Source organism: Anopheles coluzzii, chromosome 2 (genome assembly GCF_943734685.1).
Source record: "Anopheles coluzzii chromosome 2, AcolN3, whole genome shotgun sequence".
NCBI classification, from domain to species: domain Eukaryota; kingdom Metazoa; phylum Arthropoda; class Insecta; order Diptera; family Culicidae; genus Anopheles; species Anopheles coluzzii.
In genome coordinates, this window is record NC_064670.1 from 52499999 (window position 1) to 52524711 (window position 24713).

The 24713-nt window shown below is 41.2% G+C and overlaps 3 protein-coding genes across 5 annotated transcripts in view; 1 reads left to right on the top strand and 2 right to left on the bottom strand.

Moving 5' to 3' along the window:
* Positions 1-24713, bottom strand: part of LOC120951531 (uncharacterized) — a 137390-nt gene that overhangs the window by 84957 nt on the left and 27720 nt on the right. The gene's annotated exons all lie outside the window — the stretch shown is intronic.
* The window catches only part of LOC120948846 (uncharacterized), a 314251-nt gene that overhangs the window by 6063 nt on the left and 283475 nt on the right, over positions 1-24713 (top strand). The window lies entirely within an intron of this gene.
* The window catches only part of LOC120951533 (uncharacterized), a 31773-nt gene continuing 18823 nt past the window's right edge, over positions 11764-24713 (bottom strand). Inside the window, exon 2 of the mRNA XM_040370308.2 lies at positions 11764-14260. Coding sequence (XP_040226242.2) covers positions 12718-14253 — 1536 coding nt within the window. The 5' untranslated portion in view covers positions 14254-14260 and the 3' untranslated portion in view covers positions 11764-12717. The remainder of the gene's footprint in view (positions 14261-24713) is intronic.

Genomic DNA, 24713 nt, shown 5'->3' on the forward strand with positions numbered 1-24713 from the left:
CAAGTGTGACCAACGCCATCAAAGGTAATCAGTGAAACGGGGCGACACGGAGGGACAATGTCTTTCACAGCTGCTAGTGCTTTATTTGTACGGGTGCGATTTTGAAAAGACAACCAACAAAAAAATGGAAGAAAATTCAAACCAAACTTGCCCTCTTTCACCAAACCAACGCTCAATAAACGCACAGATAAAATATAAACGATGAAAGCAAAAATCTACATAATTTTATTCGCTTCTCGCTCTGCTCCAGAGACCAAACATTACCATTAGGCTCAGTAAAGTTCGGAACAAAGGGCGCTACTAAATAAAAGAAATCATGCTTTTGCCACAACAAAAGCATACTTATTTCGCATCACCAAATCGGCCGGTGCGCGCGTAAAGAGGGGTTCCAAAGGGTTTTAATTACTGGCGCTACCCTGATGATAGCCGGACTTAATTAAGTCCATATTACGCTACCCCGCTCGTGAAACAACGGATGCAATACACGATCGAAACGAGTTTCCTATGCAGCTCTGCGTCTAGTGTATTTGTGTGTCTGTTTATGGTGCATCCTTTAAAGCATTCCGTCACAATGCCAAGCCAAACAATGGAAAATGCTAACCAACTACAGTCGGAGCAAAAGTCTCCGGACTGCATACGCAAATGTTATTGCAACTGGTGCTAGTACATCAGCTATATTGTGCTTTTTTAAGCATGATGAAATAATAAAAAGATAAGTGATGCAAATTATGTACCCGGGTGTGCTAACAAACTACTGTACAGGGTTGAGCAGTTTAGTCCACTAACAACATTGTCAGGTATTGTGACGTGCTTTTAAAATTACACTTTTTATAATGATTGTTTTTTTTTTTGCAATCCTTCTGTTGCTGTTTTTTTTATAAATAGAAAATGTAAAATAAATACATATCTTTCCAGTTTGAAAATAATTTCATATACAGTGTCCGGTGGAAAACGGTTGAAACTTCGTCAAATTGCGCCAAAGGGACGCGCTTTACCTGTCTCCTATTCAAACTTGATGCGTAAGAAAAAACAGACTCTCATAAGGCTCATAAAACTCATAAGGCAAACGTGGTAAAGGTACTTCCACGAACCGACGCTGTATAGAAATTATCATTGAGTATATAGGATAGATTTTAGCACTTATACGAGGGGCTTGATGCTTATATACGAGATGCTTAAATTATGACAAATCCTCAGGTAACATCGACCCCAGGTGAGATGTTATTTTATAAGTCATTGAAACGCATCCTATGTTAAAAATATCGCACATACTCTACAAAATATTTTTATTTTTTCAAAATAACTAATTTTTAAATAGCTTTATCGGACTTCTTCTAGAGAATATTTTTCTTCTTATTACTAAAAATTAACAAACTATCAATGAGTCAATACGCATAAACCAGAAAGGCAATAATTGGCATTCTAAGAAAATGATTATCATTCTTATATCCTCTTTATATCTTTTACAAATCAATTTACGTTATATACAGGATCACTCTATACCAATAACAATTGATATGACCCAATGACCGGACAACATTGGAAGCATTCAGAGTTTGCAATAAAAAATAGTTGTTATCAAATGATTGATTTTATTTTCGAGTTTTCCAAGAGAATAGGATAAACGTACCTATAATGGTAGTAGTACCAACAGTGCTGGTATTGTGCTAAAATGCACTCCATACGATAATTTAAGAGTAATTAAGTTATTTATGTTATTGTTAAATGTGCTCTGGTCTTTTACAAAGGGTTTAAAAGTTAAATCCGACCATTCCGTTACATCTTTTCTTATTCTTTTTGCACAACAATCGCTGTCGGTCAAGGCCTGCCTATACCCAGTAGTGAAGTGAGCTTGGCTTTCAGCGACTTATTGTTACCATAGCAGGGTAGTCAGCTCTACGTATGGATGCACGGTCCATTCGGGGCTTGAACCAATGACGGGCATGTTGTTACGTCGTACGAGTTGACGATTGTACCACCAGACCGGCCCATTCCGTTACATAGTGACAGAAAAATGGTTGTGAGATGTATCAACATTTTACCAAAATCTTTAGGATTTCATTACTGACTGTCAATGACCACATAACAACGCAGTTATTACTTTTTCAACATAACTGTCATGAAATGTTATTGATTTGCTTAAATTAATTGCCTTTTGACGATATTTTAGCATTTTGAAGAGCTTTTTACCATAGTGCCATTGTAAGTACACAAAAATGGCATGTTCCTATAGTCATGTTCCTATAGTCATAAAACCAATAAAAACAGGAGATTCCAGATTTTTTCCAGCATAGTTTTGATTGGCCGTATTGTTTTCACTAAAAAAAAAAAAATATATATATATATATATATATATATATATATATATATATATATATATATATATATATATATATATATATATATATATATATATATATATATATATATATATATATATATATATATATATATATATATATATATATATATATATATATATATATATATATATATATATATATAACGGTAAATATAATGAAGCAGTCATAAAATATGTATTTTTTGCGTAAATATATTGTGTTTGATGGTAAAAATGGTTATGATTGCGAAGATAAAAGATATTACTTTAAATCTGTTAAAGCACATCTGTACCCCTACAAATTGCACCACTATTGGAACATTTACCCTATCTCTATAAAACTACATTAATCTTTGTATCTATCAAGTGGTCCATCAAGTTGGTAGGCTTCTACATAGGAGAACCGAATACCAATGGTGTCTATATCATCAGCGTATTTCAGGAACCCGAAGTCTCCAGCCTCGAGTCGCGGATGGCCCACTTCAGCGCCAAGCTGAATAGGAGACAGGCAAATGACGTTGGTCATAGTCATTCTAAGTAGCCTTATCAGTTTGGGCGGGATTCCAAAAGACTTCTCAGAGTTGCTGGGCAAAATCAATAGAGCAACTAGTACTCTAACAAGTAAATTAGGACCGAGACAATATAGCTGGACATTAGGACACACAGTATAGCTTTTGATATTAGGAGGCGATAGTATAGCTCTAATAAACCTTTGTTGTCCATGTTTAGAGTTTTTAATCTGTGTGTATTTTAATTTAATCGCTCTATTCTTTTCAAAATCACGGACAAATATCATACAAATGTTTTCGATCAGCTCTTAATAGAATAATTAGTGATAGTTCAGCATAACATAGGATAGTTGTCAAGTTGCTTAGGCCACATATATGTTAGAACATTTTATAAATAAATAAATAATTAAATAAATAAATAATAAAAAAGAAGAAGCTAAAAATTTACACTTTTGCGGTCTTCAATCATCGGTAAGTGGAATGATTTCCCTGGCGCATTCTCGTACAGTGATGTCTCTACTACTGAACTTTACATTTGAAGGCTTATCGTACCAAAAATTGCACAATAAGATCGCTATAAATACTAAAAAGTTGATTCACAGGCCACTTGGTTCAGTTTCTTCATTGTATTTCAATTTTTAATTCAAATCTAACTGCACACTCTCCAAATATAACAACGTCCATGTGACTTCTTTGTTTGGCACACAAACTTCCAAACCAATGACCTTCAAGCAATTGAAAAGTGGTACGCGTGAATTACACTCTTCCAACAAAACAAAAACCATTCGTTCCTAGGTACCAATTCACTTAACTGCTGACTTCAATTTTCATGTTTACGTGCCCATATCTTCGCCCGCATTTCAAACGCATTGACAGTAGTTTCAATATTGTTGGTACGCCCATACTCGTTATGCACCAGCTGTATGCATCGTAAAAGTATCATAATGATCGACACAGCACGGGAATAGCATCCGCCCAGCAAAACACCAGAAACAGAGTGATTTTATTATGCCCAGTCTCAAGGTTTCGTTCTTGGATGGTCGCCTCTAGACGCAAACCCTTGCAAATGCGACCCTTACTATCTACCCCCAACCAGGGCGTCCTGGTACGATGCAATCGCCGCCGCAACCATAAACCGACCAGCAGACGGTGCTCCAAACACAGAAACAACCAGCGAAAAGCATAAAGGACAATGAATGGATTCTCCGATCGAAAGCGCACAACAATAATAGCACGCCTTCGAGAGGTTGGTGTGGTCGTCGTTTTGATATTGTCGTCGAAATGGAGGTTACGATGGACCTGTTTTGCTTGGCTCTCCTTCTCACTCTCGCTATTTTGTTCGCATACGACGACGACGACGACGACGACGACGACCGAGAGTCTACACCGAAGGCGTCTTTCATCACTGACCAAATAAGGGATCGGTGGCCTGCATTGGGCTTGCACTCCTCGGGCACAGCATCTTGAAGAAACACGCGTGCTGCTGGCGGTGCTTACCGAAAAAGGACAAAAAAGTTGCACCGAACAACCAGTCAACCTAATTGTTTGTTTTACGATTTAGAGAATCGGAGGGGAAATGGTTAACGGAGTAGTAAGGGGAGCGGACTTCACGTTAGGGGTCAACAGTGATTGTTGACCAGCCTCCGTTTCTGAGCTGCTTTATGCATTGCAGGCATATTCTGGCAATAAAGATAGTAATTCTGGGCAAGGGGTTTAAGGGAAGGATGGAGGTTAACGATTGAACACTGCGTTTTGCTCATTGTTGGCAAGTTGGCAGGCACAGCGAGAGGTTCTCGCAATTCAAATCACAATTAAATCACAACGTTTGCAACGTTTCGGGAAATGCAAGTGTACAAGAACGAAGCTTCACTTATACCTTCAAGTCATTTTGCGATCTTGTTTTAACAGAGGGATAGAATCGAATTAGTCTTCTTCTTCTCTTCTTATATTTGGCGTAACGTCCTACGTGGACATGCCGGCCTTTACGACGGGCATTTTATTGAGTCGTTCTAGTTGACGACTGTACAATGGGACTGCCGATCGAATTAGTATGTCCTTTTGGCACAGTATGTGGCGATTGGTACAGTTTCTACCCAGTAATAAATGGCACAAATGATGTAGATTAATAGAACCTTCTTGCTTATTAATACAGTGGAGCCCGTTTATCCGGGCTTATCGGAACTAAACCTTGCCCGAATATGCGAACAACACGAATAGTGAGTCAAAGAATATATTACATCACAAATTCCTGATTTTTAGAAATTTATGTTATATTTTCATAAAAATTAACCAGTTTCTATTAACTTTACGTTATTTAATGAGAATAATTGAAATTTGCCATGAATTATAGTGTTTTTGTAATGACAATGTGCTCTGCTAACTTTTTTTTTCATATACCCTCCTCAGAACAAAATGTCACCTTCGTATTGATCTTTCATTTCTCAACAGCACGAATAAACGGACAGCCGGATAAAAGGCTCTCCGCTATATTTAGAAAAGGGGTTTGAATTTGACATGATTTACTCACGTTTTGTGTTCTTTTCTTGCATTGTAAAATATCTTGCTGTAATAAAGTTAACAATAACAATGATAAAACTGAGTAGCTATTTTAATAAAATCATAATAAAAAAACTATAATAATTAGTAGTAACAAGAGAAAAAACGAACATAACAACCATTAAAAAAACTCCAGGAAAACTCCAACAACCTGAAATTTCCAGGAAAAAACATATCCAAAAAAACAAAAAACATTCCAGAGAAACATATTACCCATCATTTTGGCTTTATTCCTATTTTTGATTACCTTTCCAATGAAAGCGTCTATTTTAAACTTGTTATGTTCAATCGCATATAGGTTGATTTTTTATATTTGTATTTTCATTTGAACCAAACGTTTTATGGAAAAAGAACCAATAACTACTATACACCCCGACTTTCATCCTCTTTTCCATATCATACTGTGGTTGAATAAAAATCTCGATGTAAACATTCCTCGAGCACTATGTGAATGGTTTCCTCAAAAACAGCTCGTCGGGTTTAATATATCATCCACAGAAATGCGTACTTTAACGTGAAACCGTTAGGTTAAAATCTATGAAATGTAATCTAAATCTGATTCACATGCACCTGGCGTTCGGATGCTGCAATTAAATAATAGGAAATTGAATCACAAAACTTAACCCCCTCTTTTCGGAAATGTGCAAACTACCCCCTACTACACTAACGCACACCAAACACTTTGCCCCCAACCGCACAGGATCAACAAGGATCCACCCAAAAATACCCTATATTATTATTTTTATTGATGAAAGTTGTTCAAACAAACACACAGCACGGTACGTGATGGGCACACAGGCACCGAGTGCAGCAAATATGGTGCAACATCATACAGCCCTTGCCAACCAATGTGTGTGTGTATGCACATATGCAAATGCACTTGTCTGATGCATTAATGTAAAAAGCGCCATTTTCCTCTCACCATACACCCCCCCCCCCCTTCTCCCTGCCGCTCCTTATCCCACCATAAGCTACCTTCGCTTGTTGCCGATTTTTGATGCGTCTAGCTTCCCAGCATCCATAGCACAGTGTGGCGCAGCACTATATGGTAGTATGGCAGTGGGCAGGTGTTGTCGAACGCTATTCCATTTTTGCGAGATTACACTTTTCAGCGTGTTCGTATCTAAATTGCTCGCGTGTTTTTCGTTTAGTTTTATTATCTCGTTCCTTTTTTTCCTTCCTCTCTACCTGCTTGCCACGATGTGTGGTGAAGCTGGTATGGCGTGCAATAACACTGGTCATACCAAGGATCAAGAGAGCGGGCGGGAGCGATGCACACCGAGCGATGGTTGGTAAAGTTGGCAACCCCAGCCCCTGGCACGACCAGCGAACGTGTCTCGCGTTGATTATTTTTCGTGTTTACTTAGCTGTGTGCTCTTGTTCCTCTCCCCAACCCGGGACGCACTTTGTTACCAATACACGCAATGTTAGTATTTTCAAACATTTCCTTCTCCCTCGGAAGCGATGCTCTACTACCACTGCTCCCCGCCACACCCTTTTGGGGGGTTTTTTTTTTACATACGAAAAATGAACTCTTTATTCGAACTGTACTTTGTCCGTTCACACATACACAAACCCCTGCAGTGCGGACGGAGCCATCAAAAAAACGCAACCATTTAAGAGAGATAAAGTGTATACAATAGTTTCCTCTCGGTTTAAGAGTGACTCTTGAAAAAAAAAGCCACAAATGAACCAACAAAACACTCCACAGCCCTCCTCACCAACCACTACCTCTCGTAGACAGAGAAAGAGAAGGAGAGAGAAACATGAGGATACTGAAAGCGAGCGTACCTTTTAACAGCATAAACACTCACCGCGCACACATGTGATAAATAGTGGAAATAATCGTTTAAACATAAAAGCGCATCCAAAACTTCGGCGGCATCGTCGTCGTCCCCGGACGTGGTGGGTGCATCGCCATTTGCTAGTCAACATCGAACCCGTAGATAGATACGTTAAATGACCCTCCCCGGGTTGCTGTTCTCGCCGGCTTTAGGTTGCACGTACACGGGCGCACGCTATGCTCTCCCCGCCGCAAAGAGTAGATCGCAGTAAGCCGGCTCACATCGACACACACACACACACAGCATGGAGTGCGCCCATAAAGCCGTACCATAAACATGCATTCGAAATGCAGTTAGAGAAGATTTAGTGGAAGTGCACCCGGAGTGCCCCGATCGTGTCCTGTCCGAGTCCATCCCTGTGAAGCAGGGCCTAGTGGGTGGGTGGTGGTACTTCCAATTTTTTATCGGTTCTTTTTTTGTTAATAATTCTAGATGTACTTTACCTCTACTCTGCATATATGCATGCGAGGCCACGTGAGTATGGAAGGGGGGGGGGGGGGGGGGTTGTTTGTGTGTAGGATGTTTTGCTTGTTAAAACGGATTAAGCGGGATTGTTGGATCGTTGGAAAAAAGTATGCCAGTCATGTACCTATAGCGCGTGCATTTTAATGCGATCAGTAAGTGGGATCCAATAAATCTGATCAAATATGGATGATTTTGTGTTCTTCCTCTATCCATTTGAAATAAAGGGTTCATGAAAAATCCATCGAAACCATGTGGGTCAACATGGAACTGGCGCGCATAAGGTTTAAAAAGTAACACAAAAAGAGATAAAACAACGAAAAGGATACTTCCAACAGACAGTAAGCTTTAAAAAATAGAACACAAATATGAACACAGAAATACATTTTGATAAGATTTTTTTTGTTTGTTTTTATTCTCCTTTTTCTGCTTAAATTATAAAACTCTATATGCAATTATAAAGTTTCGTCTGTGTGCATGTAAGGGTGCGCCTTGGCTGCATTTGTCTCAGTGTGTATGTGTGAGTGTTTGTAAATGTGTTGCTTTTTTTGTTTTGTGTTTGTCTGTTTTGCCAATGTACTTCGTGTATTTGTTTTGACTCTTGCGATGGTTTCCTCTTACATTCTAAACTGTACTTTCCTTGCTTTATTTATTCACTATTGTTTGTTCTGATTGATTTTAGAATCTACTCACTATTGTTTGTCTCTGTTTTGTTTTGCTTTACTTTGCTCTGCTTTTCGCCGCTTTGTTGTTGTTGTTTCATGTTATTATCAGCGTCGGTAGTGTAGAAGGATAAATTATCTTTTCGCCAACTTTCCAACCACCCCCGCAAAACGGTCACCGCCGCAGCACTGTACTTGTATAGGTATAAATTGTTCAACTTTTACGGGTGCAGGCGTATGTTTGTTTTAAAATTAATGTATGATACCGTTTTCAACTTGTGGTTTTCTTCCTTCTTTTTAATATTACCTTATCCTTAAATATTACGGTCTTGTGTCCTGTTTATGTTTTAGCATCGTATCATGTGATCGTTACATTTAATTCGTAAATATTGTTTTCCTCTCCATCGACACTTTCGCTATAAACTATTCGCTAACATTCGCCTTTCTGGGTTCGGGTTTTTGTTTTCAGTTTCACCAAACTATGTTCAAATGTTTGTTTCGGCGCGCGCTCTCTCTCTCTCTCTCTCTTTCGTTTGTGTGTTGTATGTTTTCCTTCTTCTATTTCCATTTAATGCTTTCATATAATAATTAAAAATGTTTTGTTAGCCTTTTGCCACCGTTCCTTAACTGTCTTCCAACGCACGCATTCATCCATTTCTTTCAGCACTGTTTCTGATTCACTCATTGCCACACACACACGACTCATTCACGCCGTTCCTTCCTGCTTTGCGGTTTCGCTTTTCCCCACCAGATCGTTCTTGCTTGTCTTACCACGTACTAATAATTTTAACTTCTCTCTACTCCACTAACAATTTGCAGTGACTCATCTATCGTGTCTCTATTCCATTTGAATCATCATTTTTATGCTGTACGAAGTTACGGTATAAGATGAGTTAGTTTGTTTGTGTGCAGGTATATGTACTTTACGCTAGTTTGTTCCATTTTTTTGCCCCAATTTTCTCTTACATTTCCATCACCACATGGTGTGCGCACCATTCATTCATTGTTTTTTGTTTAGTCACTTGCTGCTGCTGCTCGGCGTGCACAATTCACCTTTCGTTTAACACTATTCTTAGTCAGTTTTAATGAGTCTTATTGATGCTTGCATATGATGGTTAGATGTCCACGGTGTATACTCAGCTTTTTCTAGTAAACCCGAAACAATCAAACAGTTTGCGACCATACACACAGGCATTGCAAATGCAAATGCCCCTGTGTTTTACTCATTCTCATCAGTAGTATCGGGACGTACGTACAGTAAACATTGTATTTGTAATCATCAGTTTAATAGAAAATAATACTACCTTCACAAAACAAATCATGTTCTGTTACAGGTTTCCGCGTTTTGTTCCTCTACACTACCAGGTCTCGTCTACATCCTCCTCCATCGTCAATGTTCAATAAAACCAAGAGTGATAAGTATGTCCCTTTCTTTTCATTCCACGTACAGCAAGTATCCAATTCCGAATTCCACCAGCTCGGCGTCGGAAGGAAGCAATAGTGGAACGTTATCCGGTCGCAATGTAAATTGATCTTCACGCGATCAGAAGGTCATGAGGTCATGAGGTTTACGGATTTTTTTGTTTTGTTTTCGGCGCTTTATGGTAATGTTTGCAGAGCAAACTGTCTGACCTGGGGCGGTTTTGTTGAGCATTTCCTTGGATTGCCCAAATACAATTACAAGGAAATGATAGTAATTATAAACACCGCAGCAGATTGTCACTTATTCTTCTAATAAGTCACTTGTATTGTAGTATTTTTACACCTTCTCCGTTTTCGTTCCACCATTTTCGAGACGCACTGCGCAGTTGGATGAAATGCTGCACCCGTGTGCAAGAGTAGCCTTCCTTTCGGGATGTTAAGTTTTATTTATTTTGTTTTGTAGTTTCAGTTTCTACATTCGGGCGTGTTTCTGTATCGTGTGTTTGGCTTTACATTTGTTTCTCATTTCTTACTTGCTTGAATTTATCCGAAAATGCTCTGTCCTTGGTAATTGGATGCAAACTTCACTATATCCTATCATTCACTATTTCTATCAGTAACTGAAAAAGCCATCCAAAGCTGCTTCCAAATCACATGCACGTGTTTTTTCCTACTTTCATGCTTTCATTCATTCGTACTGGTGTAGAAAAAGATTAATGCACAGGCACTCACACAACACTTTCATACCATACTCATTCAATTGCAAGCATTTTTACAGTGTCCTGTGTGTGTGTGTTCATCAGCTCTACCCAACTCCATGTTTTGCTCCATGTATTTCTATATAAATCTCAGTCATTTGATTTTTGTATGCAAGGGGTGTACAGACATGTGTATATTCTACAGTGTTTGATTTTTACCTAAACTGTTTGCTGGATTGAAACACAATCAATAAACGCAATCAACCATTCAAAGCTTTTGATGATCAGCCAAAATTCAAAGTGTGAAAAGAAACATGCTGAACCGAAACGATCATTCATGTCGTAACGACCTGCGGGCTCATACCGGCCTAAACAGGCTTACTAGACTTATTTGCACCACGCAACCGTAACAGTCCAACCTTGTATGAGCTGACACGTCCGTCAAATTGATCTCCAGGATACCCCCGGTTAACCGAGAAAAAAAGTATAAAAATGCTGGGAGTAATCAATGTAACCGGCCCTGTGGTACTGTTAACAACATGCTCATCATGGGTTCAAGCCCCCAAATACGGAGGACTGACTAATCTGCTATGAATACATCAACAAGCCACAAATAGCCAAGCTGGCCAAGAGGCTTAGTGATGCCTAGACCGACTAAGGTTGTTGCGCCAAATAAGAAGAAAAAAAAAATTTAACAGATGAATGCAATCGAGTATTTAAAACATTCAAAAGCTTGTTTCATGTACGTTTTGAAAAACAAACGTTCACCGAAGATGAAATTCGTCTCAAAGTAAACAGCCTATTTCAATTTATTCAGTACATACTTTGCTTTTGTAGACTGTCAGATGTGTGTGTACGCCCGGTCTAAATTTGCAGTGTTTTATTTTTGTCTCTATTGCCGTACAGTGAAACCTAATGATCGAATATTTAAAAGCAATAACCCAAAAAATTTAAGCAATACGGCCGAAGCCGTTCTTTCTGAATAAAAAAAACCCCAAAAAAACTATTGGCCACTGTGTGTTAAAATGGTTACCATGAGAGTGTACGTAAAATCCTCAAGAGACAAACCTCCAAAGAAATGTTTCGTATTGCCTCTCGAATAACGCCCCCAAAAGCATTTCATTACACAAAATCGTGCTCTTCTAGCTGACGGCTCATGTTGGATACGGTTATCCTAAGGTATATAAATACAGTAAAATGAACAAAAACTTAGATCGTACCTACTATGAGATAAACATGCATTTTTTTCACTTACACTAACGTATAAAGTGAAACTACGGACAGGTAAAATAAAAATCCATTCCGTTTCTTCAAACGTTCGGCTGATTTGAGAATAATTGGTCTGTATTGCGTGGTAAACGAAGGGGACATTTTGATCGCATAATAATGCACAGAGTGCTTCGTGCCATTACGTTAAGCAATGCGCTAATGAACTCGACGATGTGCAGCTGTAGTGAGATCGACTAGGACACAGAAACTACTTCAACTTGGATTAGGTTTTTTTTGCGCCTTAATTTTCAACTGTTTCATTTAAAATTTCGTTACTATGCCCGACAAGATTAATACAAACAATCTTGCCAAAACTAATCGTAACATTGGGAACTATATTTTAAAACGAATCCGGCTTGTGCAAAAAATACAACTAAGCCATACCCTTCGAAAGAAATGTCCACATGCGTGTTGTTGGGATGCTGCTGCACTTTTTAAGATGTCGTCAAACGTTAGATCGAGCTTCGCCAATGCTCGCGATCATTAATTAGATCGTTTAATTCTCACTGTGAAAAAAAACAATCGATCAACTCCTACTTACGATCACTCACACGCACATTAGGTGTTTCGTTTTTCTCTTCCAATTAAAAAAACCCGCGCATGTATGTTCTTTACGTCCTTTCTTAGATATTATTGGTGTTGTACAAATAAAAGTCGGTTCGCCACTCTACGTTATGATGCACAGGCATTGTATCGCTGTCGTGTCGTGTTGTTTTCCGTTTACTGTAGTCTCGTCTTGGATATATCCCCTCTTTTAGTGACCGTAATGATTGTTGTTGTACTGTGCTAAAAACTATACTATCCTACGCATTACACCTCATATTCCTCTCCACATCCCCGGTCAAGCACAATGGCTCACCATATGCACCCCCATTTTAAACCCTCCCTTCATCCCTACCATGCCCCCACGAACACATCTACGTCCTGTGTCGCTCTCTTGACCTTCGTTTCACTCTACAGTTTTATCAGCTTCGGAGCGCTAAGTTCTGGCGTGTCTTCGCCATTATCGTCGCAGCAGAGAGGACGTTTGTTGCTGCCATTGCTGCTGCTGTCGGTGGAGATCGGCGTGTCCGGTTCGGTACTGTCCGCGACGGGGCTGGTCGTGCTCAACGCGTCCTTTCCAGCGACTGCTGAATCGCCTAAGCTTTCACCGGATGCTTTCGTGCAGTCGCTGACGAGAGATGTCACTTGTGTGTTGGCGGCGGCGACGGTTGTCTGCACCTGTTCCGTTACCGAGGTACCATTGTTCGTTAATTCGGTCATCGTGACCGCTGCTGCTTCGGCCGTGCTGCTATTGTCAGTGGCATCCTTGGACGTATCCTCAGCATCGAGGAGCTTTTCTTCGTCCTCCTGCGCAGAGCCACTCGAGCCCGGCGTACTTTTGCCATTGGAAACGACGCCTCCGGCAGCCGCCGCTTCGTTGCTTTCCGATTCCGACGATTCCACCATAGCGGTGCGGGAGTTTTCGTCGTTCGTATTACCCTCATCCTCAACGATGCCATTGTCTCCATCTACCTCCTCCTCATCGGCAACCTCGTCATCATCCTCATCTTCACCTCCCTCTTCCTTTGAGATTCCGTTCTGAGCGGCGTCGGCCTCAGCATCAGCCGCAACGCCATTGCCATTTCCCGGCATGCCGCCAAGCAGCTCCGGCTGTAAATCTGACACGACGTAGTGCGTCCATAGTGCCAGCTCGACCGAATGTGCTGACCATTTCTTCGGCTTCGGACCCGTCTTGTCCGACGCACCATTTTCGGTCGCATCACCCTTGCCTTCCTTGCCTGCCGGCTCCTTGGCAGCGCTTTCACTTCCTTCCCCGTCGGCCGCAACAGCCTCCGCTGTGCCACCACCTCCGCCACCGCCATTAGTGGCACTGTCCTTCTTTTCGCCCGCTGATTCTTCTGCAGCGCCATTGCTTTCCTCTTCCAGGTTTAGCCGCTCCATTGTCTGCTGGATGTGTGTGACAAACTTTAGATACTCTTTAGTCGTATAATCGATGCCCTCAATATCCGGAATTGCCATCAGACATTCGTCGGCCATGAAGGGCGCGCTTTCCGGTGCAGCAGCAGCCAGCAAAGCCGATGCCATCGTAATTCCCACACCCTTCAGGTTCGAGAGAGCATTCAGTGCCTGCTCCAGGTTCGGCAGCTTCCGGAAAGCTTTCTTCGTCTCCATCACCACCGCCCGGGGTGTGTTGATTTTGATGAGATAGGACAGCTGCGGGTAGAACTTGCCACGCGTCTGCTTCCACTCCATCGTCTGTACCAGCTCTTCGTGCAGCAGGTGAGCATCGCGGCCACGAGTTTTGATCAACTTCGGCAGCTCGTTCTGGTACCACTTTTCGAGGCGTAATAGTTTATCTGCCTTTTTGCCATTGCCTCGCGTTTCTGCCTTCAGCTTCAGGGCTTTCGGGTACAGCTTTAGCACGTAGTCAAACTGGGCCGAGTTGCCGTGCTGGAAGAATGTTGCACTATCCTTGACAATTGCCATTGTTTCGCTGTAATGAAATAAGAGCAGAAAAACATACCATTAGTATTTAAAATTAGTATTAAGCACAAAAGAGTATCAGAAACATAATATCGTGTCCCGCAGTTGCCATCAATCAATAGTTTAGTGCGAAGCATGTAGTACAAGTGATGTACAAAGTTCATGGTTTATATCTTAGACCATGGATTTCATATTATTTTAAAATGTGTATTATGGATGATCGATGATCTCCATGAAATTATAGTTTATAACCCTAAATGTATTTGACCCTAACTCATCATCAGTCACACCAGTGTAGCATCTCATTAGCCGGATTGCGCCCCTCATAATGAACACCGCAGAAAGCGCGATGGAGAATGCTTTATTGGTTGCATTCCAAGCGCGTCCGACAAAGAAGAGTAAGCCTTTTCACATACGTCATTCTGATCGGAACATCGGAAAGCTTAGTGTATTGAGCAGTAGCTGCTACACACTACCGCCGAGCCAGCCGCTGATTAAAGCAAATGTCAGACAGCACACGTACATTTGTGTTGAGTTCGGTATAATGGACGTCACGGAAGCATAATCTTGCACGGTACAGAGCAATCACCCTCCCACATTCCGGCAGCATCATCCACGCGTCCGTTGTATGCAAAATGATACAGAAATAGCATGATGTATCGACATACATAAATGGTACCATCCAGAGTACGCCACGTACGCCAAACACACATACGAAGCATGTCCGGTTTATGCTACTGCTGGGTCAATAACGCTATGCAACAACGATTTTCCCTGCATTCCTCTCGATCAGTAGTAGCCGTGGAACAGGAAGTGCGGACGCCCAAAAGAATGGCGAAAGAACGACTCTTGGTGGTAAATATTCATGGCACCGTAACACTAAAGCCCATGAAGCATACCCGCTAGGTCAGGATGTACGAGAACACACCTCTCTAGGGTCGCTCGACGTCGAAAATTGCCCGCCGTACCCATAATGTCTGATAGAGATGGGGTTTTGTGTGCATGCAGGTGCAAAATGCAGCAGCAAAAAAGCTAACATCACCGTACCGTTCGATCCGGAAGGTCCGGATGTTCAATGAAGCAAGTCCAATGCAACCAATGGCGCAGCAATGCCATCACCCCAGCCCAGCAGCAGCCATCGTCGGAACCAGTCATCATGAAATACGGGAAATTGCCAAATAAAACAAATGCATTACGCAGGCACAAGCCGGTGGAGCACACGATGCCTGATGTCGTAAAATTGCAGACGAGGCAGACGACGGGCACGGGCCAGGCAGAGAGTAAAAATCTAAATCGCTCTACCTACCACCGTCAGCATAAAGCAACAGAAGCAGGAGACAACAGTGCGGCTTAGTGCGATAACGGATCGCACATAAATAATGCATCGCAATGCGTGCCTAATTCCGCACATCGATTTGCATCGATTTATAAATCAACCGCTGTCGGGTCGGTTAAAGCATGGTGCAAAACAACGGCAAACGCGCCAAGCCAAAGCGATATGGCTTTTTCGCACTTTACTCTACACATTCGAACGAGTGCGAGTTGTCGGAAGTTATAATAAATAGCATTTAGTGTACAACAAACAGCATTGTGCAGTGTGTGGCGAATGGTGGCTGTTTGCCGTTGATCGATTGTATGAATCATGTCAAGGAAATTAAATATCCGTTAGTCGTTTCGAGTTCCCATCCTCTATGGTTGGAAAACAATAATATTGAGGATTTAACAGAAAAAAATCGTGCATTTTTCGTACAAAGTGAAGCCTAGCCATGAGTATCGAATATCGTTTTTGTCACATTGCAAACGCTTACGAATCAAGCACAATCCTGTGTTCCATTCATTCGGTCAACCGGTGCGAATTAACTACAAATTATCCTTTTATCTTCTGCATACAAATCCTTTCCTGCTGTTCGTTGCTGGATTAATTCGATGTCGAAAAGAGTAATATATAATACCCGAAGGAACCGAAGGTTTTTTTGTTGTTGTTTTTAGTTTTTCACTCCTTTATTCTCGATACCCCTTATAACAAAACTTACAGAAATACAACTGGCTTACGATTCCTTTCCGATGTAAAGGGAAAAGATTAACTTTATAATTCCCATCGTACTTTACTCAAACTAAAACATGGACATGGTTAAGGGGCGACAGCTGAGGGGAAGCGTGCGAAAAGAATGATGCCTTTTCTATCCATTCATCTTCGTCATTGACGAATTGACCGGATCAGCGCAACCCGAACGGCTAAATAATGGCCTGCCCCATCAAGGCCAACACAGGAAGGGAAAATACGTCCGTACTTGGGATGGGATTGAGAAATAAATTGCACAAAATTCCTTCACCAACAGCCGCATCATGAACGAACGAAAGCAGCGCCCGCACTTTTCTCACAGTGAAGCAGAATGGGAGGAATCTCTGAATACCGTGGCTGGCCAAATTGAACGTGGAAAAGCAAAAGAAAAATGCAAGCTCTTCCGTTGGGAAAAGTTGTATCTCCATTTAATCACAACCCAGCGTTCTGGGTATATTATCTTGTACCGATCGCTTCCAATTCTTAACCGAATTTAGGAGGCACTTTACGGTAATTCAATTCCACTCACAATTTGTCGTATTCCACAAACGTCTTGCGCGTACGCTATCCATTGGAGGTGTACGGTTTTATGAAATGAATGCTTCCTTCAACACACACGAAGTTATATAAAATCGAACGCACATATCTTAATTTATATGGCGATTGCTATTGGTGCCGTGTTCGACAGTTTGACTTATTTTTATTAATTGCTGGTTGCGAATTCCGCATATGACTGAAGAACGTGCACAAAAATACACAGAAAGAGTGTGCGCACGTGAATTTAAAGCAATGCAAATTACCGTTTAATTGCTTGCGGGATAAGTTAAATGCAATTTCGTACAAAAAAAAACGGATTAATGGTGCAACTCAAACAACATCGTTGAGCAATAGATACAAAAAAGATGGGAACAATTCTTTATGCCTTCATCCGTACGCAGGGTGGTGGAAACCAGTTCGTGTGGATGTTATTGCATTGCATTTCAATTCCATGGGTTCAACTTACACTGCACAATCACACACACACACATGTTTTGCTGTTGCTTTTACTCATTTTTCTTTTGCATGTATTGCTCGTTTATCATAGCCCATCCGCACCAAACTGAACCTTCCGCACACAAATGAAACAGACCCAAAATGAAACAACAGTTCCGTCAGCCGTACTGCTGTGTGCAGTTGGCAAGCTGATGCCTGCGGCCATCACACACCACATGGGCGCACATGACAGATAGACAGACAGTGAAGTAGCAGCGGAAATTCATCACCGCGCACATAGCGTCGTTGGAGCTGCTGTAACATATCAAACGCAGCATTTCTTCCTTGTGCGTTTTAACTGACACGAGAGAAGGCAGACAAGGATTTATCCATAAATACACGTTCTTCTACTGCTACTGCTGCTGCTGCTGTGGCTGCAATGTCGCGAACCCTTGACCCCTGACGAGGACTATGACAAACGCATAGTTTCTAGGACCATGGTACTCGCCGTGGCCAACCAACCGACTAGGACTAGGACTAGCGATTGGTAGCAGCTATCTGGTTTCCAGTCCAAAATAAAAGGGAAGTTGTAGTTGTAGCAACTGGCCGATTCCGTGGTACTGTCGTCAACTCGCAAAACTTAACAACATGCCCCTTCATGGGTTCAAGCTCCAAATGGACCGAGGCCTCATACATAGGTCAGACCGCTATGAGTAATCAATGAGTCACTGAAAGCCACAATTTTATTAAGTTTATCTAAAAATAGGGACCCAAGCCGATATAATTCCAGCGAGCATGATACACGATGAACACATTTCCTATTATTAAAGTGAGTGAAACTCTACCTCGCAGAAAATGAGATTGGATAAAGATGAAATGGAAAATAATCAAGAGAATAGCCCAACATTTTTCTTTGTCATTCGAATGGTTTATCGCCTCCGCAAGGCGTTCCAATTCAAACAATTCCAACACATATTTTCCTATTGTGCTCGTTATTCCCGCTGGGGAAAACGTCCCTGAGCTGCCTCAGGACACTACACGGAAGAAACCCCATCGGTGGTGTAGGAGGGAAGTCCTGTAACTTGACTACTGTCGGGCAAAGTTTAAGGCCGGGGAAGAGTGCGTTTGCATTACTTGTTTATTAACTTTTTATTTACTGTTACTTCCCTTCCTTTCAGGCGTTTCGGAAAACACGCTGAGTACACGCTGAATAAAGCAAACAATTTGTCTGTTTTTTGCCAACTGTTGATAATTAAGCTACAATTGTGAGTAGGGGAAAGCGGGGCAAAATGGGCATGTTAAGCAGTTTACTGAATATTCCTTTAAATATGCCACAAAACACAATTTTTCTTTCATTATTGTATGCCTCCACCCTTTATCTATGGATTGAAATTGCCACATTGAAAGAAAACAACTTAAAATCATGAAAACAATGAAAAATAAAAGTTGATGTTTTACGAGAAGCTATTTTGACACGCGGGGCAAAATGGGCATATGTAAACAAACTGCGAAACGTCAAAACACTGGGGCAATATGGGCCACAACAACGGCGCTTAGGTGATGGTCTATGCTTTTGCGCACGTTTTGTGAAATGTATTTTCGTTCTATCTTTTGTTTTGCTGGTGAGAAAAGCCCTTAAAATTCTTCCAAAAATATGTTATCGACATTAAAACAATTTTTACACGTTGAAATCTACAAAATTGAAACTTTTCAAGCTGTGGCTGTCATCATTATTGAGGCGACAAATACAACACCATAGCCTCACCAAGCGCTAGATGTCAAAAGCATCTGCCCATTTTGCCCCAAGCGTAACTGTCCATTTTGCCCCACGTGAAGCATTTTTTTATTTTTTGTTATATTAGTAAAAATACGAATTCAATCGCCTTGATTGCTTCAGACAAATTGTAAAGAAATATCATATCTTTAAAAATATATCATGAAAAACTTCAACGCATCCCTGTGACACACGTTTAAGCTTATTTTCGAAGTGGCAAAAATTACATCAAAATACTGCTAAACCTTATTTTGCATTTTTCTTAGTTATTTGTTATATAAGGGTTATGAAACTTACATGGTGTTCATAGAACACTCTAATGAATGCATTTTTAGCATTGGAAAGTATCTTTGTAGTCAAATAGGGGAAAGCGGGGCAAAATGGGCATGTGGGGCAAAATGGGCACCCTCTATTTAAGCATTATTTGTCTACAAAGCTACTTTCCAATGCTCAAAATGTATTCATTAGAGTGTTTTATGAACACCATGTAAGTTTCATAACCCTAACACAACAAATAACCAAGAAAAGTGCAAAATAAGGTTTAGTAGCATATTGATGTAATTTTTGTCACTTCGAAAATAAGCTTAACCCAGTGTCACAGGGATGCGTTGAAGTTTTACATTATATATTATTAAAGATATGATATTTCTATACAATTTGTCTGAAGAAAGCAAGGCGATCGAATGCGTATTTTTACTAATATAACATAAAATACAAAAATGCTTCACGTGGGGCAAAATGGGCAGTTACGCTTGGGGCAAAATGGGCAGATACTTTTGACAAATGGCGTTTGGTGAGGCTATGGTGTTGTATTTGTCGCCTCAATAATGATAACAGACACAGCTTCAAAAGAATCGATTTTGTAGATTTAAACGTGTAAAAACTGTTTTAATTTTGATAACATATTTTTGGAAGAATTTTAAGGGCTTTCCTGACCAGCAAAACAAAAGATAGAACGAAAATACAATTCACGAAACGGTGCGCAAAAGCATAGACCATTACCTAAGCGCAGTTGTTGTGGCCCATTTTACCCCAGTGTTTTGACGTTTCACTGTTTGTTTACATATGCCCATTTTGCCCCAGGGCTATGCCCATTTTACCCCGCGTGTCAAAATAGCTTCTCGTAAAACATCAACTTTTATTTTACACTGTTTTCATGATTTTAAGTTGTTTTCATTCTATGTGGCAATTTTAATCCATAGATAAATAGTGGAGGCATACAATAATGCATGAATAATTGTGTTTTGTGGCATATTCAATGGAATATTCAGTAAACTGCTTAACATGCCCATTTTGCCCCGCTTTCCCCTAATGCTTAAATAGAGGGTGCCCATTTTGCCCCACATGCCCATTTTGCCCCGCTTTCCCCTATGTGTATGCTTCGTTATTTTGAAGATGTATAAAAATAGAACGAGTACGACACATTTTATCCAGAATCCTTCGCTTCAGAATCCACCCAGAAAGTGCACTATTTGCTCACAGATGTATGCCCTGAGTTAACACAGAAGAAGCTCAACGATTCGAGCGGAAATGCAACAACATCATCTAACTATCTTGTTTCTCTTCACTACTACCGAGTCTCCCAAAATAAAGTAAACAATTTCAAACCATCAACACACGAAAAGTTCCTGCTTAGTTTGTTACTCTCCACCAGGCCACACAACACAAACAATGACTTTCATCGTAAGCATCGTTCAATTCTAAGCGGAAATGTTCTGCTTTCGGAAAAAAACACTCTCACCGTTATCCTGGATTTCGTGTTGTATGGTGAGTAAGTAAAACTCAACGACAAAGGGATTATTGATGGATACATCCCTTGTATCCTCAAAAAAAACAATGCATTGCACACTTACTGCTCCGACAGGTCGAACATACTTACTACTTGTTAATTACACGACCCTTGTGAACAAACAAATTGTGTCGGGAAGCGTATGGTATGTGCATGTTTCCATTGTTTTTTTTTTTATTATAAAATGAACTCCGTTTTCCCGCAACACATTACACAGGTTCAGTGTCCAGGAGTCAATTTTGTGCTCCCGTTTTACTGCACTTTTTCAACGCCAATCATGCTGTGTTGTTGTCCTCTCCCGGAACCAGGAAGGATCAAATGTTCGTCGTCATTTGGGCAATGTGTGGTGCAGAGTGTGTGCGTATGTGTGTGTTAAACTGTTTGCCACTCACCGAAACGTTTCGAGTCCTTGAACTTTAGACGCATTGAAAGACGGTTAACAGTTCTGCTAAATAAAAGACATCGAAAATGCGGACAGGATGTACCGTTCATGTAACCGGCAAACGTTTTCGGGTTTTTCCGACCGTGCCGGCGAAAGCTGCAAAGCTCCAGGACATGGCGAGCGTGCAGCAGCGCGGAGAGAAAAAGGATACGATCCTTGGTTGAAATGAAGCAAAACCAAAATGCTGCGTATCACGTGGCGTTTACACAGAACGAGTAATATCAGTACGGTGGGATGGCGTAAGGCGGAAAGGAAAAGGAGACCAATGAGGATTGTACTTTCCCAAACAACAAAAAAAAACTCCTGTAAACTGCGGCTAAAACACCCGCCGGCGAGATATTTGATGTTCTGGCTTCTCGGAAATCGTGCGCAGCTTTCTTGCATCACCGTTTCTCCGCCGATTGGCTCGAAACGCCATAAAAGCAAAAGAAAAAAAAAGAATGCGAAAAGGTAACGGGGCAAAAGCAATGAGCATCTCATTCCGTTTTACGATTATGGCACACTTCTTCTCATCGATCGTTGACACGCGCGCACCGAACTTTTCCGGTAATGCTTGTAATCGATTTTTGAAATTCCGCGTTGAATTTTTAACACAGTTTAAACTCGTGCTGAAACTTTGGGTTTAATAGAATCAGCATAAATAAAAATGCTTTCTTTATCTCAACTGGTAAGTCGATATCACAATTACAATGTCTATTCGAACTTACACATGATCAAACATGGCTTATGAAAAACATATGATGTCACAGCTTTACCACCCACAAAATGGAGGCTCTCCGTTTCACTGACGAACATCATCGGCCAATTACTGTATTGTACACGATTCACACCATCGTGACAATCACAGGCAAACGTACACACACACATCAAGTCTCCCCAGCTGCAAAGTGTGCTGCAATCTGGCGAAATGGTAATTACGACGAGCGGGAGAAAGATCCTCAAATAATTCCCTCCATTGGCGAGAACAGTGCGATGCACTCTTGCAACAATTCAAACACCAGTTGCAAACGGTGACACACAGATTATGGGGGGGTGAAGAATTCGACAGCAATTTGCCGAAAACCGCTGAGGCCCCCACCCACAGTCGACCGTACACCACCATGTGACACATGCGTTCAATTTTCGGACACATAAATACCTCTTAGTGACACAACGTTGTACGGCCCTCGCACGTGGCGCATAACAAACGTACTCACATTGCTACACTGCCGACAAAATGGTACCATACCCGTGCCGGCCTGTACCGAGAAGCAGACCGAGTCGCACCAACGCCAACACTACCTCTCCCACTGCATGTTTCCGTGTTCCGGGAGCACATTTAATCGCTTCCATCTCCCAAAAGAACAATTTCCGTACCGTCTCCCGGTGTATCTCTCATACCGCGCCAGGAGGCAATTAGCTGCTGCTGCTGCTGCCGCTGCTACTGCAGTTTAATGCTGAAATGTCCACCACAACACAACAACGATGAGGTCGCGATTTGACAGGCACAAGGCATCGCGTCTTGTGAACGTGAACCGGGGCACACGATTCCACACACGCCGTCGAGGGCCGTCGTCGTGTATTATGTGCTGTATGTCCACAGCAGCGAGCAGAGAGCAAATGTGACATTATGTTTAGATATTTTGCCGGTTCGGACACACCATCCGAATCTTCTACTGGCGCCGAACGGTGACGGTGGTGGTGACGGTTTGGACACGCTAACATGCCTACAACATGTTGTCCCGGGCCGATGACAGTGCGGATAGGGAGTCAATGATAGAGGTAAAGCATGACCATACCCCGTGATGATACAGGTTTCGTTTTCCTTTTCTCGGGGTTCGATGAATGATGACACACTGGACTGTTCTCGTTCGGCGTTTGAGTTTATTTTCTGGGCAAAAACATGGGAGCCCAGAAAGTAGAACACACCGCTGACAGGGAAACATCTGTTGTTAATTGGTTTGCAATTTTCAAAATTAAAGCTGAGTAGCTGAATCGTTAAATGAATTAAAAAAAGTTATCATTTCACTGTAGTCAAGTGGTAAACTAAGTATTATTATTGGTGCAAAAAGATAAACAATATGCCTTATTCATCCGTCAACATGTTTTATTCCTTTCACCATTAATCCATGACCGATGCAGGACGCAAGAAAATGCTACCAAAATTCAACACACACTACCATCCCAAGGCTATTTAAGTTCCGCCGGCCGACACGACAGGGAAAACTTTTCCCTTATCTCTTGCGAATAGTGAGATGAGATTTACTTTGCTTTTCTTCCTGTTTTTTGAGTATTATCTTTCTGCTGGTTGGTGATGGCTTCTATGGATTCTCAGCACTCCCCAGGCACATTGCGCTCGACTTTGTACGATAAGGAGGAAGCAAAGTGCAACAATCAATATATAGCATTGATATAATTGAATTCTGGCAAACTTTTATAAGACACAAACTTTTTCACTCGATGTTCCGCCGTTTGGGGGAGGATCGATCCTGCCAGGTGGAAAATTCAAGCATGAGCTTTTCTTAAACAACGAAACCGACGATTACAATAAGAGCGAAAAAAACGAATATCAAGATGATGGAGTTGGTAGAGGAATGTAAACTAAAATTCACGGTTTTAAAATCACTCCTACTCTTCTTCCTACTTCCTTTGGACGTTATCCATACGCATTACAGTAGATGAATAGGGAAAGGAGGGGGGATCGAGCACTTGAGTTTCGTTGTCGTAGCACGAATCGTTTCGATCGATCATTTCCCGGTGGCAGCATTAATGGATGGAAGCATAGACAACTTCTTTCTTTCAGCACATACTTGCGCACCGAGTGTCGTAGGTATGTGCGGTGCACGCTGATTGAGGAAAGGAATTGAAAGTTTCAACAGCGTTTCCACACAAGAAGGGAAAGCTAAAGGAAGAGCGAGAGCGAGATGTGTTGGGATAATCCATCGTTGAAAGTATTTTAAATTCGCTCTTAAACCAACATCAGATCACACACCATGATACGCTCAAGAAGTTTGCCGCTGGTGCAGAACCATTCAACCATTGCCGTCAAGATTTAGAATAACTTGAAGCAACAAAAAAGCGCCAAAAAGCATAAAAGAAAAGTTTTTGGCCAGCACAGCAGTTTGAGGGAAAGTATGAGCATCATGGGTTTTAAACACTTCAACACTGATAAGTTATCTGCATCCTACGATGAAGGCGATGCAACATTTTTTACAACAATTACAAGAAATGAAACCTCCCAAGGCATTCGTTAAATTACATAAATCGATTTTCAAATATTTTTATTCCTTTTTTATCTATATAAAGAAGCTTCGTTGGGTTTTGAGGAGGGGTTCGATCCGTAATATTACCTTTATAAGATTGTCTTCAACTTCAATCAGAGCTGCCGAAGCATTATTTCGCTTGTTTGCATTACAATTACCCGGCAGAGGAACAAATGAAATAA